The sequence below is a fragment of the Rana temporaria genome, chromosome 9 (genome assembly GCF_905171775.1).
Source record: "Rana temporaria chromosome 9, aRanTem1.1, whole genome shotgun sequence".
Taxonomy (NCBI): Eukaryota; Metazoa; Chordata; class Amphibia; order Anura; family Ranidae; genus Rana; species Rana temporaria.
The window spans coordinates 166,595,811-166,614,095 of record NC_053497.1 but is presented as its reverse complement, the minus strand read 5'-3'; the positions used below and the strand labels follow the sequence as shown (position 1 = coordinate 166,614,095).

General features: G+C 45.2%; 2 protein-coding genes across 5 annotated transcripts in view; one reads left to right on the top strand and one right to left on the bottom strand.

Moving 5' to 3' along the window:
* LOC120914292 (saoe class I histocompatibility antigen, A alpha chain-like) overlaps nt 1-18,285 on the top strand; it is a 583,050-nt gene that overhangs the window by 84,661 nt on the left and 480,104 nt on the right. The window lies entirely within an intron of this gene.
* LOC120914291 (class I histocompatibility antigen, F10 alpha chain-like) overlaps nt 1-18,285 on the bottom strand; it is an 82,120-nt gene that overhangs the window by 10,938 nt on the left and 52,897 nt on the right. For 3 of the 4 annotated variants that reach the window (XR_005743654.1, XR_005743653.1, XR_005743652.1), the window contains 3 exons: nt 9,178-9,285; nt 8,431-8,472; nt 1,897-2,019 (listed from right to left, as the gene is read on the bottom strand). Coding sequence is in view for 1 of the 4 variants with exons in the window: in XM_040324921.1 (XP_040180855.1) it covers nt 1,964-2,019; nt 8,431-8,472; nt 9,178-9,285 (206 nt within the window). In the remaining 3 variants the exon portion in view is untranslated. Of the gene's footprint in view, nt 1-1,895; nt 2,020-8,430; nt 8,473-9,177; nt 9,286-18,285 lie in introns of those variants that run through there. The other variant, XM_040324921.1, reaches the window with a different exon arrangement.

Genomic DNA, 18,285 nt, shown 5'->3' with positions numbered 1-18,285 from the left:
TTTTCCAAAATGAAGGTATGAGCTGTCTCGCTGAGGACATAAAAAAAACGGAGAAGACTTTTCTTCTGTGATGCAACCGACCCAGGGAGAATGGAAAGGAGAGCAATCTTGGGGGAGGGTGACGATGCTTCATCATACATTTTATTATAACAAGTAAATACCGGAGTCCAAAAGGGCGGATCCTCTTGCATTCCCACCAGATATGTAGCTAGGTCCCTGTAGAGGTGCACCGCCAACATGTGGCTGGAGTAGACGGGAACAGTTTGTGTAGCGTGGAGGGGTCCCTGTACCATCGTGATAAAACCTTATAGTTCTTTTCCTGGGAGCAGCAGGATATCGTTGATTTGTGAGTAAAAAGAAACGAGGTCTGCCAGTCCGATCGGGGTATGTCTTACCATTGGGCTTTAGAGGCCCCCGGGACTTTGCTACATTAAAAATCTCCATAGGCAACACTTTAATTTTTTTTAAAGGTTACATGTTTAGAGTCAGAGGAGGTCTGGTGCTAGAATTATTTCTCTCACTCTAACATTTGCAGAATATGTAACCTGTGTGTATCTGGCTCCGATACTAGCCAGTGCCTCACCAGCCACTGACCTCACTGCATGTCCCTGGTACACCCACCGCATAATTTAACCTGTCGGAGAGTTGATAGGCTGCTGGCAATGGGGTGGAACGCTATACCTATGTCTCTTGGGAGTCCAAAAACACAGAGATTTGATGCTGATGAGCAAAAGCCCCCATGTGCATGTATCCTAACAAATCAGAGAACATTCTGAAGACAGCAGGTAAGTCACTGACATCTATTGCACCATGTATATATAAATTAGCAATTAGGTAATATACTGTATAACAGGTAATGGGGCAACCAAAAATCACATTTGTATTACTTCATGCTGAATAAAACTTTTCCCTTCTTCCCCCACAATGTTCAACTCACCCGTCACTCTCTCCTTACACCAGTCACTGTCACTTCCTTTTATCTTTAAAAATACCATGGGCTAGATTCAGGTAGGGGCGCGCAATCTAACGGCGGCGCAGCGTATCGTATTTACGCTATGCCGCCACAACTTACAGGAGCAAGTGCAGTATTCACAAAGCACTTGCTCCGTAAGTTGCGGCGGCGTAGCGTAAATGGGGCAGGCGTACGCGCGCGTAATTCAAATGTGTAAGGGGGGGCGTGTTTTATGTTAATGTGTGTTGACCTGACGTGATTGACGTTTTGTACGAACGGCGCATTCGCGGTCCGTGTACATATCCCAGTGTGCATTGCTCCAAATGACGTCGCAAGGACGTCATTGGTTTCGACTTGAATGTAAATTACGTCCAGCCCTATTCGCGAACGCCTTACGCAAACGCCTTACGCAAACGACGTAAAAAACGAACGCCAGGCGCACGTACGTTTGTGAATCGGCGTATCTAGGTAATTTGTATACTCTCCGCCGAAAACTACGGGAGCGCCACCTAGCGGCCAGCGTGAGAATGCACCCTAAGATACGACGGCGTAAGAGACTTATGCCAGTGGTATCTTAGGCTAATGTGAATACAGAAAGTAGATACGCCGGCGCAGCTTTGAATTTACGCGGCACATCTATGTAGACGCCAGCATAATTCTTTGCTGAATCTAGCCCCATATCTGCACAGGAGCATTGAAATACTTGCAGTAACTCTCCTACATTCCCGGGTTCCTCCCGATTAGTTACTGTAATGAGTAGAAGAGGTAAGTACTCCTTCGCTTTTCAGCAGGTATGGCATTTTTACAGATACCTTGGGTAAACTAAATTACTTTACCTTCCCCGGGGTGATCAGTCCATCTATATGTACAAAATATCATTTACAGAGCACCAATAGATCAGAATGGATGAAAGATAACAGACAATAAGAGATAATGGGTCTCACTTGTGGTCACACTGCAGGTCCTAGTGAATTGGGATGTATTGGAATCCTCTGGTTGATGGAGGTGTTTCTACATGGAGGGTACCAAGCAGGGACTTTGCGAAGACACTCCGATAGGCTCAAATCCTAAATGAATGGAAAAAAAAAACACACACAATGAACAATCTACCAGTGCAGTGATGTTTAACCACTTCCCTACCGGCCCATAGTAAAATGACGTCCACAAAGAACCTCTGCCGTTCAGAGTGGACGTCATATGACGTCCTGGGCTTTGTGGGGGGGATATCTGAATGATGCCTGCAGCTAGAGGCATCATTCAGATATCCTTCTAAACTGCCGGCGATTCTGCACAACGTAAGAACGATCATAGCGGCGGTTCCGCCGCTAGATCGTTCTTACAGGCGGCGGGAGGGGACATCCCCCCCCTCCCGCCGCCATCCGGTGCTTCTCCGGGCTCTCCCGTGCCATCGGGGGCCCGGAGAACGAATCGTCCGGCGCGCGCAGGAAGCATAGAGATGACTGGTGACCAGATGGTCACCAGTCATCTCTATGACCGTCGGAGGACCCGGGCGCGATGTGATGACGTCACGCCCGGGTCCCCGTAAGTAAACAAAGCCGCGATTGTGGCTGCTAAGCAACAGCAAGCATGAGATCGGTGAATTTTTTGCACCGATTTCATGCTTTCCAGCCTGGAGGAGAGATGTGGGGTCTTATTGACCCCGCATCTCTCCATAAAGAGTACCTGTCACACACATTCCTATTACAAGGGATGTTTACATTCCTTGTAATAGGAATAAAAGTGATCAAAAAAAATAAAAAATTAAAAAAAAAGTGTAAAAAAAGAAATAAATATATAAAAAAAAAAAAAGAAATAAAATTTATTTTTTTAACGCCCCTGTCCCCGGTAGCTTGCGCGCAGAAGCGAACGCACACGCAAGTCCCGCCGACATATGTAAACGCCGTTTAAACCACACATGTGAGGTATCGCCGCGTGCGTTAGAGTGCCAGCAACAATTCTAGCACTAGATCTCCTCTGTAAATCTAAACTGGTAACCTGTAAAAATTTTCAAATCGTTGCCTATGGAGATTTTTAAGTACCGAAGTTTGGCGCCATTCCATGAGTGTGCGCAATTTTAAAGCGTGACATGTTAGGTATCTATTTACTCGGTGTAACATCATCTTTCCTATTTTACAAAAAAATTGGGCTAACTTTACTGTTTTTTAATTTTTTTAATTCATGAAACAATTTTTTTCCAAAAAAAAGGCGTTTGAAAAATTATTGCGCAAATACTGTGCAAGATAAAAGGTTTCAATGACCGTCGTTTTATTCCCTAGGGTGTCTGCTAAAAAAACATATATAATGTTTGGGGGTTCTGCGTAATTTTCTAGCAAAAAAATTATGATTTGTACATGTAGGAGAGAAGTGCCAGAATAGGCCCGGTATGGATGGGTGTATAACTGCCCTGTATGGAAGAGGTTAATAGATTGAGCTGTGAGTTGTGACAATTACTCATCAAGAGTGCCCCACTATGCCCACCCAGCTATTATTATCTGTACTACAGCTTCTATGAATGAACAAGAGGAGAGGGCAAACCTTCCAATCATCAGCCTGTCCTCTATTCACATCACACTTTATTCATAGAAGCAATACTTTGGCTTTTATGAATAGAGGAGGGGGAGACATAAAAGATGCGCGTAGTCAGCACTCTTCATTAGTATGACAGACCCCTATTGAGTCAGATCTTTTAGTCTGCAATCAACAAAGCTTAAGCTACTCTGCTGATTGGAGAGCTCTGGGTGTGACTCAGTAAGTGGAATGTTGGATTTAAACTGATCATTCAGTTAGCCTTTAAAGAATATGTTGACCGCAACACTTCATATTCCTGATGTGTGCTTGCTGTACCATGTACTGGTATGAGAAAGTCTCCTGTTCTCTTTGTATTGCTTCCCTTGTGTGAAATCCCTGTAGATCAGTGGTGGGCAAACTACGGCCCAAGGGCCGTATACGGCCCGGCGGACCTTTTGATCCGGCCCACGGACAGTTTGTTAAAACAAGGCACTTTTCCCCTGTACGTAAATGTCAGGGAAAGGTGCCAGTTTCCAGACAAAAAAGGAAAGTGGTGAGATTGTTCAAAATCATTGTATGCAATCTCTGTCTGCTGTCTCTGATATCTCCTGTATCCTGTCCGTGTGAGGGTTTTGTAAAATAACTATTTTTATGCTTTTCTACCTTAAAGCGGTAGTTCACCCAAAAATCACCTTTTTGCAGTTAGATCCAGCATACTGCTGACATCTGCAGTATGCTGGTCTTTTTTATTTTATTTTGGTACTTATCGTCATAGCCGTAACTCTTCTATGCCTCCGAGCGGGGATTACTTCCTGGTATAGGCGTTCCCTTCAAGACAAGCAAGTTGAGTTTAGCCTTTTGGCCCGGCCCTCCAAAATATTTTTAGTTTCTCATGTGGCCCCATCGAAAAAATAATTGCCCACCCCTGCTGTAGATCCTATCACATAGTTGCCAACATTTGAAAAAAAATTCCAGGGACACTTTGCAGCACAGCTATTCATTAATTACCACACTCACTTCCCCGAAGCTCCACCCACTCCGCAGTATGTACAGGAGAGGAGGAGTGCAGAGGGTATGATGGGGGCAGTATGTACAGGAGAGGAGGAGTGCAGAGGGTATGATGGGGGCAGTATGTACAGGAGAGGAGGAGTGCAGAGGGTATGATGGGGCAGTGTGTACAGGAGAGGAGGAGTGCAGAGGGTATGATGGGGGCAGTGTGTACAGGAGAGGAGGAGGAGTGCAGAGGGTATGATGGGGGCAGTGTGTACAGGAGAGGAGGAGGAGTGCAGAGGGTATGATGGGGGCAGTGTGTACAGGAGAGGAGGAGTGCAGAGGGTATGATGGGGCAGTATGTACAGGAGAGGAGGAGTGCAGAGGGTATGCTGGGGCAGTGTGTACAGGAGAGGAGGAGTGCAGAGGGTATGCTGGGGCAGTGTGTACAGGAGAGGAGGAGTGCAGAGGGTATGATGGGGCAGTGTGTACAGGAGAGGAGGAGTGCAGAGGGTATGATGGGGGCAGTGTGTACAGGAGAGGAGGAGTGCAGAGGGTATGATGGGGCAGTATGTACAGGAGAGGAGGAGTGCAGAGGGTATGATGGGGCAGTATGTACAGGAGAGGAGGAGGAGTGCAGAGGGTATGATGGGGCAGTATGTACAGGAGAGGAGGAGGAGTGCAGAGGGTATGATGGGGCAGTATGTACAGGAGAGGAGGAGTGCAGAGGGTATGATGGGGGCAGTATGTACAGGAGAGGAGGAGTGCAGAGGGTATGATGGGGGCAGTATGTACAGGAGAGGAGGAGTGCAGAGGGTATGATGGGGCAGTATGTACAGGAGAGGAGGAGTGCAGAGGGTATGCTGGGGCAGTGTGTACAGGAGAGGAGGAGTGCAGAGGGTAGGCTGGGGCAGTATGTACAGGAGAGGAGGAGTGCAGAGGGTATGCTGGGGCAGTATGTACAGGAGAGGAGGAGGAGTGCAGAGGGTATGATTGGGCAGTATGTACAGGAGAGGAGGAGGAGTGCAGAGGGTATGATGGGGCAGTATGTACAGGAGAGGAGGAGGAGTGCAGAGGGTATGATGGGGGCAGTATGTACAGGAGAGGAGGAGTGCAGAGGGTATGATGGGGGCAGTATGTACAGGAGAGGAGGAGTGCAGAGGGTATGATGGGGCAGTATGTACAGGAGAGGAGGAGTGCAGAGGGTATGATCGGGGCAGTATGTACAGGAGAGGAGGAGTGCAGAGGGTATGATGGGGCAGTATGTACAGGAGAGGAGGAGTGCAGAGGGTATGCTGGGGCAGTGTGTACAGGAGAGGAGGAGTGCAGAGGGTAGGCTGGGGCAGTATGTATAGGAGAGGAGGAGGAGTGCAGAGGGTATGCTGGCAGTATTACAGGAGAGGAGGAGGAGTGCAGAGGGTATGATGGGGGCAGTGTGTACAGGAGAGGAGGAGTGCAGAGGGTATGATGGGGGCAGTATGTACAGGAGAGGAGGAGTGCAGAGGGTATGATCGGGGCAGTATGTACAGGAGAGGAGGAGTGCAGAGGGTATGCTGGGGCAGTATGTACAGGAGAGGAGGAGGAGTGCAGAGGGTATGCTGGGGCAGTATGTACAGGAGAGGAGGAGGAGTGCAGAGGGTATGCTGGGGCAGTATGTACAGGAGAGGAGGAGTGCAGAGGGTATGATGGGGCAGTATGTACAGGAGAGGAGGAGTGCAGAGGGTATGCTGGGGCAGTGTGTACAGGAGAGGAGTGCAGAGGGTAGGCTGGGGCAGTATGTATAGGAGAGGAGGAGGAGTGCAGAGGGTATGCTGGCAGTATTACAGGAGAGGAGGAGGAGTGAAGAGGGTATGATGGGGGCAGTGTGTACAGGAGAGGAGGAGTGCAGAGGGTATGATGAGGGCAGTATGTACAGGAGAGGAGGAGTGCAGAGGGTATGATCGGGGCAGTATGTACAGGAGAGGAGGAGTGCAGAGGGTATGCTGGGGCAGTATGTACAGGAGAGGAGGAGTGCAGAGGGTATGCTGGGGCAGTATGTACAGGAGAGGAGGAGGAGTGCAGAGGGTATGCTGGGGCAGTATGTACAGGAGAGGAGGAGGAGTGCAGAGGGTATGATGGGCACAGTTAGTATGGGAGAGGAGTTTGGAGGGTATGGCGGTGGCACAATGGGGAGGGATTTCTTGTGGTGTCTATGGGGTAATCAGGAAGTGATGTTGGGAAGATAAGGGAAGGTAAGTGACCATGGAATGATGTCCCTCAGCTGGGGGGGGGGGGGGGGGGGTAGGAAGCAGCTCGGAGTGATGTCTGTATGATGTGATCTGGGGGTGATGCAAGCTGGGGGCAGTATGTACAGGAGAGGGGGACTGAGAAGTGGTCAGATAGCGATGTATATAATAAAAAAAAAACTCATCCACTAAAAACATTTAAAACAATGAATCCTACAACAGTACTAGATGTAAGTACAGATCTATGTAATCCAGTTTATAGCACTCTGTATCCAATCCAATTGCTCAGACTAGATAATGTGGAGTCATTTATAGCCATTCATGTAACCTGTGTGTAAGTGGTGAGTTCACACTTCTGATTGCACAGACTCAGAACCTGTATACATGTACAATCAGAGGTGTGAACTCACCACATATATATACAGGTTACATGAATGACCCCACATTATCTAGTCTTAGCAATTGGATTGGATGATGTTTGCACAGAGTGTTCATGCTTAGAAGTGATTTGTCAAAATGTGTTTGGGCTGCAGACCTCACCCTGCCCCCCTCCCCCACACTCAAACTCACTATCTCCCCCGATTCTTCTCCTAAGAAAAAATCTCCTTGAAAGTGTGTACTACTACTATCCACCCTAGCCTAGGGTCCCTAGGAAACTTCCCACAGAAAAGTTCAGCTCACTCACCTCCTCCCTTCCTCTGGCCAGCCGACAGGAGCTACAGTGAGCTCCGCCTCCCAGGTCTCACAGCACACCGCGCTGCTGATTGGAGGGGGAGGCTGAGTCAGAGATAACAAGGACCCCGCACAGCACGAGACTGGAAGGAGGGGAGGGGACAGAAACACACACCGCAGGCTCAGGTCCCTGCTGAGACCCAGAAGCCGCACCTGCCTTCCCCAATAGCCGGGACAAGTCCCGGCAGGCTAAATTAGCTGGGACTAGGTCCCAAATAACGGGACTGTCCCTTTAAAAACGGGACAGTTGGCAAGTATGCTATCAGTCCCTCTGAGTTATAAGTGTAAATCTAAAGTAATGTTAGCCTTTAGTTCTCCCAAGAGAAATTTTATGATTTAGCTACATGGCCTCTTTAACCACTTAGCTCTCTCGTTCTGGAGGGACATAATATGATGTCCCCCCCCCCCCCAGAACGGGTTGTGCTGCGGCGTAATCTATCACAGCAGATCACATGACAATTGTACATAATGTATAAAGTTAATATTGCAATCAACAATATTTATGCTGGCTGCTGTTTCTATATTCCATTGTAAACTTTATTGTTTTTACTAAGGATAAATTTCACCTTCTGTGAGCGCAGATATCTATCGTAATTGTACATAATGGATGGCTTCCATTCATTGTGTACAATTGTGTTGCTCGCTGTGATTGGTCACGGTCATCACAAGGGACATACAGGGCCAATTACAACCCATCTGTATCATGTGAGTAGCTGGCCAATCACAATAGATAACACTGAATGACCATTTTTTATTTAGAAAACAATAGCTTGTAACAGTAAAATTTACTGTTATAAGCAATCATGGTATGACAGCGCTGAAAGCTGAAACTTGGCCTGGGCAGCAAGCGGATGAAAGTGCCCGGTATTGAAATGGTTAATTAAAATAAAAGCTCACTTTATAGGAGGAATATCAACCACATGCTACACTCAATATCAGATCAATATGTATCACCCCTACAGCTCAGCTTCTATGGTATAAACACACTACAGAGGGGACAGAACACATAATAATGTTACTTACTGCGAGCCGAAGCATTAATGATGCGACCACCAGGCGTGTTCCCTGAAGTAAAAAAGAATTTGATACATTAGGAACCAGAACCAGGAAATTGTTTTTGAAACCCTTCATTATACAAGAAGTCAGTCAGAAGTAATAATCACAATTTACCAACTAAACCATCTCTATCCTGGATTTGCTGGTATTATTTTTCCTTCTGATAGTTTTTTACTGATGTTGGTTAGTGAAATTTCCGGCTCCAAATTACATCAATGGGCTTCACAAATCACCCCAAACTTTTGGAGATAATATTGAACAAAACCTGTATAATATCTGTACTAAAGCTGGTAATCTTTTCTCAATTGAAATTCCAGTTTGTATACATTTCAGTAAAAAATTGAGAAAATTGAGTACTGTCCGTGATACTTTTTTTATTTGCACTAACGTACAATTTTTCAGAAGTATCACGGACAGTACTCAATTTTCTCTGTCACAATTGCACCAATACGGCTACAATCACGTCAAGTAAAAAAAATGAAAAAACTGTACTGTAGTGAAGTGCCAATTAAAAAAACGGTATGTGTGGGAAGCAGTTGCAATGGTTAGAAATGTTTGATAACAGAACCATATAGACTTTATCTAGCCCCTCTGCTTGTCCATGTACAGTCCATGTACAGTGCAAGGCCTTCCTGCTGATCAGTCTGTCGGACTCATGTCTGGTTCTGCTATATAATGAATAGAGCTCCGGTGTGTAATGTGCAGAAATCTCACCTGAGCGTCTCCTGTATATGAGGAATCCAATAAGAGCTCCGATAATAAGTACTACAGCAACAACCACAACACCGATAATTATAGGAGTATTGTCAGATGTGCTGGGATCTGAGAGGGAAACACAAAAGTAACATGGTGTAAGATTTACTGACAGATTTGTGTATTTAATCCCCAAATCCCCTGATTACAGAACATAGAAGCACATTGTTCCTGCATTGTTACATCATATCATTACTAGTTTCCTAACATGCCAAATTGCATACACACGTTCAGTCAAAAAAAAACGTTCGACCAAAGCACGGTGACGTCCAACACGTACGACGCCACTATAAAGGGGACGTTCCATTCAAACGGCGCAACCCTTTGGGCTACTTTTGCTGACCCTCGTGTTAGTAAAAGTTTGGTGAGAGACGATTCACGCTTTTCAGCCTTGTGCTTTTTAGTCCATTACAGCGTGACGAATGTGCTATCTCCATTCCGAATGCTAGTTTTACCAGAACGAGTGCTCCTGTCTCACACTTTCCCATGCATCCCCTTATGGGAACACATTGTTATTTCCTTACCCCTTCTTTACAATTATTTTTTATTTACTTATTTATTTTTGATACATTGTTTTAGGTACACTATGCACTTTACGTGCACACATAACATTTTGGATCAGGCTGTGACCACCGTGTCTTACTCCGGGCACTGTTCCTCGTTCTCATGGGTTCCCCGTCTCAACCCCGGGGGAGACATCCTGCCCGGACCCCCCTTCTTTCCTTGGCAGATACCGGACCGGGTCTTGTGGTGGCATAGTAAGTTTCCCAACTATTTCCATTCTGTTGGACAGTCCCTGTACTTCCCCGTTTTTCATGCATCATCAATTATTTCTGTTTATTCTCATTTCCAGTATACTGTCCTAAAAACACTCCTGATGATTGGCTGAAATGCCAGGAAACGCGTAGAGTGCCCCCAGATGCCAACAATCACCTGTTCATATTCCACATACTTACCGATTTTATTACATATATCTGCCATGTCTATGATTTTATTTCTGTATTGCATGCTATGTAGCAGCATATCTAGAGTAAGCCTTGTGACTACCTATTTATTTAATACAAAATATTTGACATGTATATAAGATTGTAAAAATAAATCATGTATTGTAATTTACTTTTTATGGTATTTCTTTTTACATGGCGCTCCCTCATTTAAAGTCCCACAAACTCCTCTCTTCTATATAACAAATTTAGGGATGGAGGCCGCCATGTGTTCTACTTTTATTATAGTGTGTGTGTCAGGTCACATCCATTTCCTGTCTCATACTTGATTCTGAGCATACACGCTTTCTTTTCCTCTCGGAAAAGCATACACACGAACAGTTTTCGTGACGAGAAAAAGACTGGACGGAAAACACGACGGGAAAAAATAGAGCAGGTTCTAATTTTTTTGCGGCAATGTTCTCATCAGAAAAACTGCTATGGATCATACACACGACCGGTTTTCCCGACCAATCTAAAAAATTGCAGTTTTCTTGTCGGGAAAAACTGGTCGTGTGTACAAGGCATTACACATGGATGATGTCAGTACAGGATAGACCTGACACTTCATGAACATGTGCTCTATGTTGGTCATGGAGGATAAAATTCACCAGTTCACAAACAATAACACGGTACAATTACCTGGCATTAGTTTGATCATTGTGGAAATAACACCCCTGGAAAGGTATAAATCAGTAGTCAGCAACCTTTTCCACTTAAGGGCCAGATTCAATGTATGTGAATGCATGGATGGCCGCATTCACCCGCTAATAAATGAAGTTGGGGATACAGAGGTAGCTGTGGACTTGGGGTTACAGAGGTGGCTGTGGACTGGGGGGTACCGAGGTGGCTGTGGACTGGGGGGTACCGAGGTGGCTGTAGACTGGGGGGGTACAGAGGTGGCTGTGGACTGGGGGTACAAAGGAAGCAGTGGACAGGGGGCATACAGAGGTGGCAGTGGACAGGGGGCATACAGAGGTGGCAGTGGACAGGGGGTATACAGAGGTGGCTGTGGACTGGAGAGGTACAGAGGTGGCTGTGGACAGGGTCCAAACAATATTACAGATGGCCCTGTGTATTCCTATTTTTCACTTTGTTTAAACCACTTCAGCCTGGGAAGATTTGGCTGCTCAATGACCAGGACATGTTGCGATTCGGCACTGCGTCGCTTTAACTGACAATTGCGCGGCCGTGCCACGCTGTATCCAAACAAAATCGATGTCCTATTTTTCCCACAAATAGAGCTTTCTTTTGGTGGTATTTGATCACATCTGCGTTTTTTTTTTGCTCTATAAATAAAAAAAGAGCTACAATTAAAAAAAAAAAAAACACAATATCTTTTACTTTTTGCTATAATGGCAATTGTTTTAAAAAACAAAAACAATTTTTGTCCTCAGTTTAGGCTGATATGTATTCTTCTACATATTTTTGATAAAAAAAAAAAAAAGAATCGCAATAAGCGTATATATTGATTGGTTTTATGCAAAAGTTATAGGCCCGGATTCAGATACAATAGTGTATCTATCGGCGGGCGTAACGTATCTCAGATACATTACGCCGCAAGTTCCGTATTCAGAAAGAACTTGCGCCCTAAGTTACGGCGGCGTAACGTATGTGGTCCGGCGTAAGCGCGCCTAATTCAAATGTGGATGATGTGGGCGTGTTTTATTCAAATTACATGTCACCCCATGTATTTGAATTTTTTTACGAATGGCGCATGTGGCGTCCGTGAACGTATTCCAGTGCGCATGCTCCAAATTAACCCGCAAAAAGCCAATGCTTCCGACGTGAACATAAATTACGCCCAGCCCTATTCGCGAACGACTTACGCAAACAACGTAATCGACAGAAAATATGACGCTGGCCCGACGTCCATACTTAACATAGGATACCCCTCATATAGCAGGGGTAACTGCGCCGGGCGGACGTACGTTTCTGAATCGGCGTATCTACCCAATTTGCATATTCTTTGCGTAAATCTACGGAAGCGCCACCTAGCGGCCAGCGTAAATATGCAGCCTAAGATACGACGGTGTAAGAGACTTACGCCGGTCGGATCTTAGGGAAATCTTTGCGTAACTGATTCTATGAATCAGTCGCATAGATACGACCCCGCAACTCAGAGTTACGACGGCGTATCTGGAGATACGCTGTCGTAACTCCTATCTGAATCCGGGCCATAGCGTCTACAAAATAAGGGATACATTTATGGCATTTTTATAATTTTTTTTTTTTACTAGTAATGGCGGCGATCAGCGATTTTTATCGGGACTGCGATGGGACTGACAATTATACAGCGATCACTACTATAAAAATGCACCGATCACTGTATAAATGTCACTGGCAGGGAAAGGGTTAACACTAGGGGGCGCTCAAGGGGTTAACTGTGTTCTAACTGTGGGGGGGAAAAGACTAACTAAGAGGAGGCAGAGATCGGTGTTCATACATAGTGTGAACACACAATCTCTCTCCTCTCCCCTTGAGCGTAAATATACGCCCACGTTACGCTGGCGTAGGAAAGTTACGTCGGTCAGAAGGAGCCTATTTTCAGGAGTATCTAGTTCTGTGGGCACGGCGCACAGATACGACGGCGCACATTTACACTTACGCGGCGTATCTCGCCCCTGGGCAGAAGGAGGACATGAGAGAGAGGATGGGTGAAATAGAGAAGGAGCACCTGAAAGTCTCACCCCTTTACCAGCCTCCGCTAGGCTTAGCTGAAGCCATCCTGATAGACAATGTCCAGCGTGTGTAGCAGAAAGCCGGTACAGCAGCCTCTGGAAACTCCAGGATTTAATAAAAGAGGGACAGAGTGAGTAAATTCTGTTTGCACCACACCCCAAGCCTGAATAGAGGGGACAGCAGGATGCAATATTTTACTAGGCCATGACCAAGGGACAGCTTAGAGCTAATACAAAAGCCATCCCACACCTCTAGCTTGGATATGTAGAAACCAGGTGCAGTAGCATTTCTCCATGGATCAACACCTGCATTCTCCAGTTGGAACCTTTTGTCACTGTTTTTTCTGTGCCAATAATCCTACGGGTGGACAGCGTTGTTGATGATAATACCTAGCAGACTGAGACATTTGTAATCCTCAAGATTTCATTCAAGTTCTGTAGTTTTGAGTATCCCATGCTTCCCCTGTCAAGTTTATCCCCTAACTAAACAAAAAAAATTCCCTGGATTGATTACTGAGCCTGCAAGAAAGTTGCAAAATTCCTGTTGCTTGGGAGGGCCCAAAAATCCAGTGGCTCCTGTGGGAGTAAGCACTACACACCTCATTGCACACAAGGGTCCTCCACCATTACTTTAAAGGGGTTGTAAAGGTTCGTTTTTTATTTTCTAAATAGGTTACTTTAAGCTAGTGCACTGTTGGTTCACTTACCTTTTCCTTCAATTTCCCTTCTAAATGATGTTTTTCTTTGTTTCCTTTGTCTGAATTTCTCACTTCCTGTTTCTCCTCAGTAAGGTGTTCAGTAAGCTGTTCTAAATGACTTTCCACCCCTCAGATGATGGTGGAAAGCTTACTGAGGAGAAACAGGAAGTGAGAAATTCAAACAAAGAAAAAAAAACATTTAGAAGGGAAATCAAAGGAAAAGGTAAGTGAACCAACAATGCACTAGCTTAAAGGAACCAATTTAGAGAATAAAAGATGAACCTTTACAACCCCTTTAAAGCCCAACTACAGGAATTAGTCAAAATCCACCCTTGTAGTGGGAGTGGGATTATATCTAGGGGTTGGAACCAAACAATATAATTTACCGTATATACTCTAGTATTTTTTTGTGCTGAAAATGCCCCCCTCAGCTTATACTCAAGTCTGTGTCCATCTTCAACTTTGTGCGCCTGATCCCGGCAAAGTGTATTGTCCAGGGGACCCATGGCCGGGGAGCACCGATTTTTCAAACCCGGGCACCCCTTCCATAGACTCCCATGTTAAACATCAGTCTAGTCACACAGCGTCGGAGATCAGGTAGGGAGATTGGGCACAGTGAGGAATGGGCACAGTGAGGCATGGGCTCAGTGAGGCATGCACATGGACACAGTGAGGCACAGTGAGGCATGCAGATGGACACCCTAGGCTTTTACTCGAGTCAATAAGTTTTCCCATTTTTTTGTGGTAAAATTAGGTGCCTCGGCTTATATTCGGGTCGGCTTATACTCGAGTATATACGGTATGCTCACCCCCGCTTCAGTGCTTGTCCCCCCCCCCAGGCTCTAACTTGTGGGAGGTCCTTTCTTTGTTAATTCTCTATGGAGGGGACAGGAGTACAACCACGATCATGAGTAGCTTAGAGAGGAGGCTGCAGCAACCCCGTCACACTGACCAGAATGTTGAATAATGAAAGTATTTCTCTGTATTACAGCACCCTCAGGCTCCATGTACACGGGACGTTTTTACAACTGCTCCTAAATAAATAAAATTGACAGATAGTAACCCACGTTTAAGACATCCATTTTGCCGCATTTAGCGGCGTTTTGCCACGTTTGCATTTAGAAGCGTTTAAAAAAATATATATATTTTTTGAAATGCCCAAAAACAAAAAAACTCCTATAAAAGAAACGCTGCTAAACGCAGGTTACCGCGTTTAGTCACGTTTGGCATCTGAAATGTGGAAATCTTCTGCGTCTGAACCCATTTTTTTGCTTTCAAAGAAACACAGTTAATTGCAACTGCCTAAAAACAGCAATAAACGAGACTGTGTACATGGTCACATAAGACAACATTAAATGAGTTCAGGGGCAGTTGAAAAAAGCGTCCAACTGCCCCTGAACGTCCATTTAGCAGCGTCCCGTGAACATGGGGGCCTTAAAAATAATGAACATTTAACCCTTGAAGTGTGAGGGCCCCGCTGCAAAGGAAGAATTTCGATAATTTCTGAAGTTGCAGTGCGCTTTGATCATTTCACTCTAAATATATGTTAGGGTGCAAATAACTTTACTGCAATGCACATTTACAGGCACTACATAAAGGGTCCTTTCACACATATGGACCGTTTGTTTTTCATCCATCCGTTGACAGATAAAAAACTGACATCAATGCATGTCTATGGAAAAATGGATGATCGTCCGTTTTCATCCGCTTCCGTTAACATCTGTTTTTTGAATGGATGAAAGCCCTATTTTTCATCCGTCAAAGAAAGACAGGAGAGGTGAAGAGCAGTACATACGGTGAGGGACCTAATGAAAGCTCCCTCCTGGCTATTAAAGTGGAGGTTCACCCTTTAAAACATTTTTTGACATCACACAAAGTCGCGCCATCCTACCGACACAATGCCGGTGTTTTTTTTTTTTTGTCAGCACATACCTCTTAATCCCGATTTTCACCTCACTGCGATCCCGCGGGAGTGGGCGTTCCCAAGCACTGCCTGTGATTGACAGGCTTCCGAACGGCGCATACTGCGCGTCACAGGTTGCCTACAGAACCCGAACGTCGGTGCGCAGGCGCCGTATAGAGCCGCACCAACGTTCGGATTTTTTCAGGAACCTGTGACGCGCAGTATGCGCCGTTCGGAAACCTGTCAATCACAGGCAGTGCTTGGGAACGGCCACTCCCGCGGGATCGCCGTGAGCTGTCAAAAAAAAAAAAAGACATTCCTCAGCGGAGAGAGATAGAGAATAGAGAAGAGATACACTGTATCTCGCCTTCTTTTAGATCAAAGGGATGAACTTTGGTCTGTAAATGAGCACAGTTTAACCACTTAGGCCTCATGTACACTGCTGCTGGTAAACAGACGTTTAGGAGCAGTTGGGCATTTTTTTCAGCTGCCCCTATGTTATCTTATCAGTACATGTACACAGGGTCATTTCTAGTCATTTCTAGGCAGTTGCGTTTAGAAGCCTTTTTTGGAACGCAAAAAAAAATGGGTTCAGGACGGATGTTTAAAGGCATTTGAAACACCTATTGCGGATAAACGCGGCATGTAAACACGGCTAAACTGACGTTTTTAGATGCCGGTTTCTAGCTGTCAAGTTAAATCGTTCAGGAGAGGTTTTCAACCATCCCGTGCACATGAAGCCTAATGCCCCATAGCCGATTGGTTTTCCCGTCTGAAAAAGTCTGATGAGAGCTTTTGGCCAGGAATCCCAACTGTGTGTATGCTCCAACGGAAAAAGATAGAGAGTAGGTTCTCTATTTTCCCATCGGGAAAAAATCTGATCGGATTTCCAATCATGTGTACAAATACGCGCTAAATTCCGACGCATGTTTGGAAACAATTTGACACATACCCGGAAGCATAGCACTTCATTTTCTCGGCTTGTCGTAGTCTTTTACATCACCGCGTTCTTGGCAGTCAAAAGTTCACCAAACTTTTATGTGACCGTGTGTATGTTTTTTCCGACAGGAATTCCGCTCGTGTGTACTTCAGTAATTTTTTCATCTTTCCATCTATTAAATCTTCAGCCCTTGGTGTTTTAACTTTGTATAGTAAAACATTTATATTCTGCCAGTAAATACCTTATACAGCCCACTTCCTGTTAATTTGTCGGGTAATAAGCCTAGGCTTATGACATCGTGCACAGCTCTCTCTCACTCAGAGTTTGCCAGGAAGGGAGGTGGGGATGAGTCATAAGAGGGCCAATGAGCACTGCAGAGCCAGAGGTGTGCCTCTGTTTAAATCCAGGAAGTGAACATGCAGTAGCTTCAGCTGCCCACAGTTAAAATGGCTGCAGCCAAACTTAGTGGAGGGAGATTTCTGCAGCATATTTGGCAAGTACAGAATCACAGTATATATAAAATAATATGCAAAAGTGGTTGGAGAGAAGCTTCAGAATGGCAAAGATGTTTTTATTACAAATTATGTGAGAAAACTGCAGTTCCTCTTTAAAGACTTTGGCCTAGATTCACGTAGGGCGGCTTTACGTTGTGCGGGCGTAGCGTATCTTATTTACGCTACGCCGCCGCTACTTAGAGAGGCAAGTGCTGTATTCACAAAGCACTTGCGTCCTAAGTTACGGCGGTGTAGCGTAAATCGGCCGGCGTAAGTGCACGTAATTCAAAGTAGGCAGGTCGTGGGCGTGTTGTATTTAAATTAAGCATGACCCCATGTAGATGCATGGCCAAACGAACGGCGCATGCATGCTCAGTATCACGTCGTATTTACGCCCAAAGATACGACGGTTCAATGCCTGTGACGTGAACGTAACCTATGCACAACCCCATTCATGTACGACTTGCGTGAACGACGTAAAAAGATACGCTTGTTCCGACGTCCATACCTTGCATGGGCTGCGCCACCTAGAGACCAGCTTTATATTTATGCCGGTGTATGTCTTACGTAAACGGCGTACCTAATTGCGACGGGCGTACGTATGTTCGTGAATCGGCGTATCTTGCTCATTTACATATTCAACGCGGAAATCAACGGAAGCGCCACCTAGCGGCCAGCGTAAATATGCACCCCAAGATACGACGGCGTAGGAGACTTACGCCGCTCGTATCTTGGCCAAATCTATGCGTAACTGATTCTATGAATCAGGCGCATAGATACAACGGCAGCCATTCGGACTTACGGCGGCGTTTCTGGAGATACGCCGCCGTAAGTCTTTGAGAATCTGGGCCTAAACCTTTTTCTTACACTTGTTGCTTGCAAGTTAAAATCATAATTTTTTGCTAGATAATTAAGTAGAATGCCCAAAACATTATAAATATATTTTTAAGCAAAGACCCTACAGAATAAAATGGCGATCGTTGCAATATTTTATGCGACACAATATTTGCGCAAACAGAATTTTTTGGGGAAAAAATAAACTTCCATGAATTAAAAAACTAAACAGTAAAGTTAGCCCAATTTGTTTGTATAAATGTGAAATATGATGTTACGCCGCGAGAATCGTGAGCAAAACAATTGTGATTCTCATTTTATCCAGAATCCTGCAGCTCTAATGTAAACCAAAAATGTTACTCAAGTGGTTAAGTGGATGTAAAAACTGATGAACTGATGCCAACTGATCTGTTTTTTCTTTAAAAAAAGTGACTGAACCGATGAAACAAACGGAAGGCATGTGTGAAAGGGGCCTAATACACATTACGGTGTGGAAAAGCTCATACACAGGCTCCGCTCATGTTATAGGCAAACTA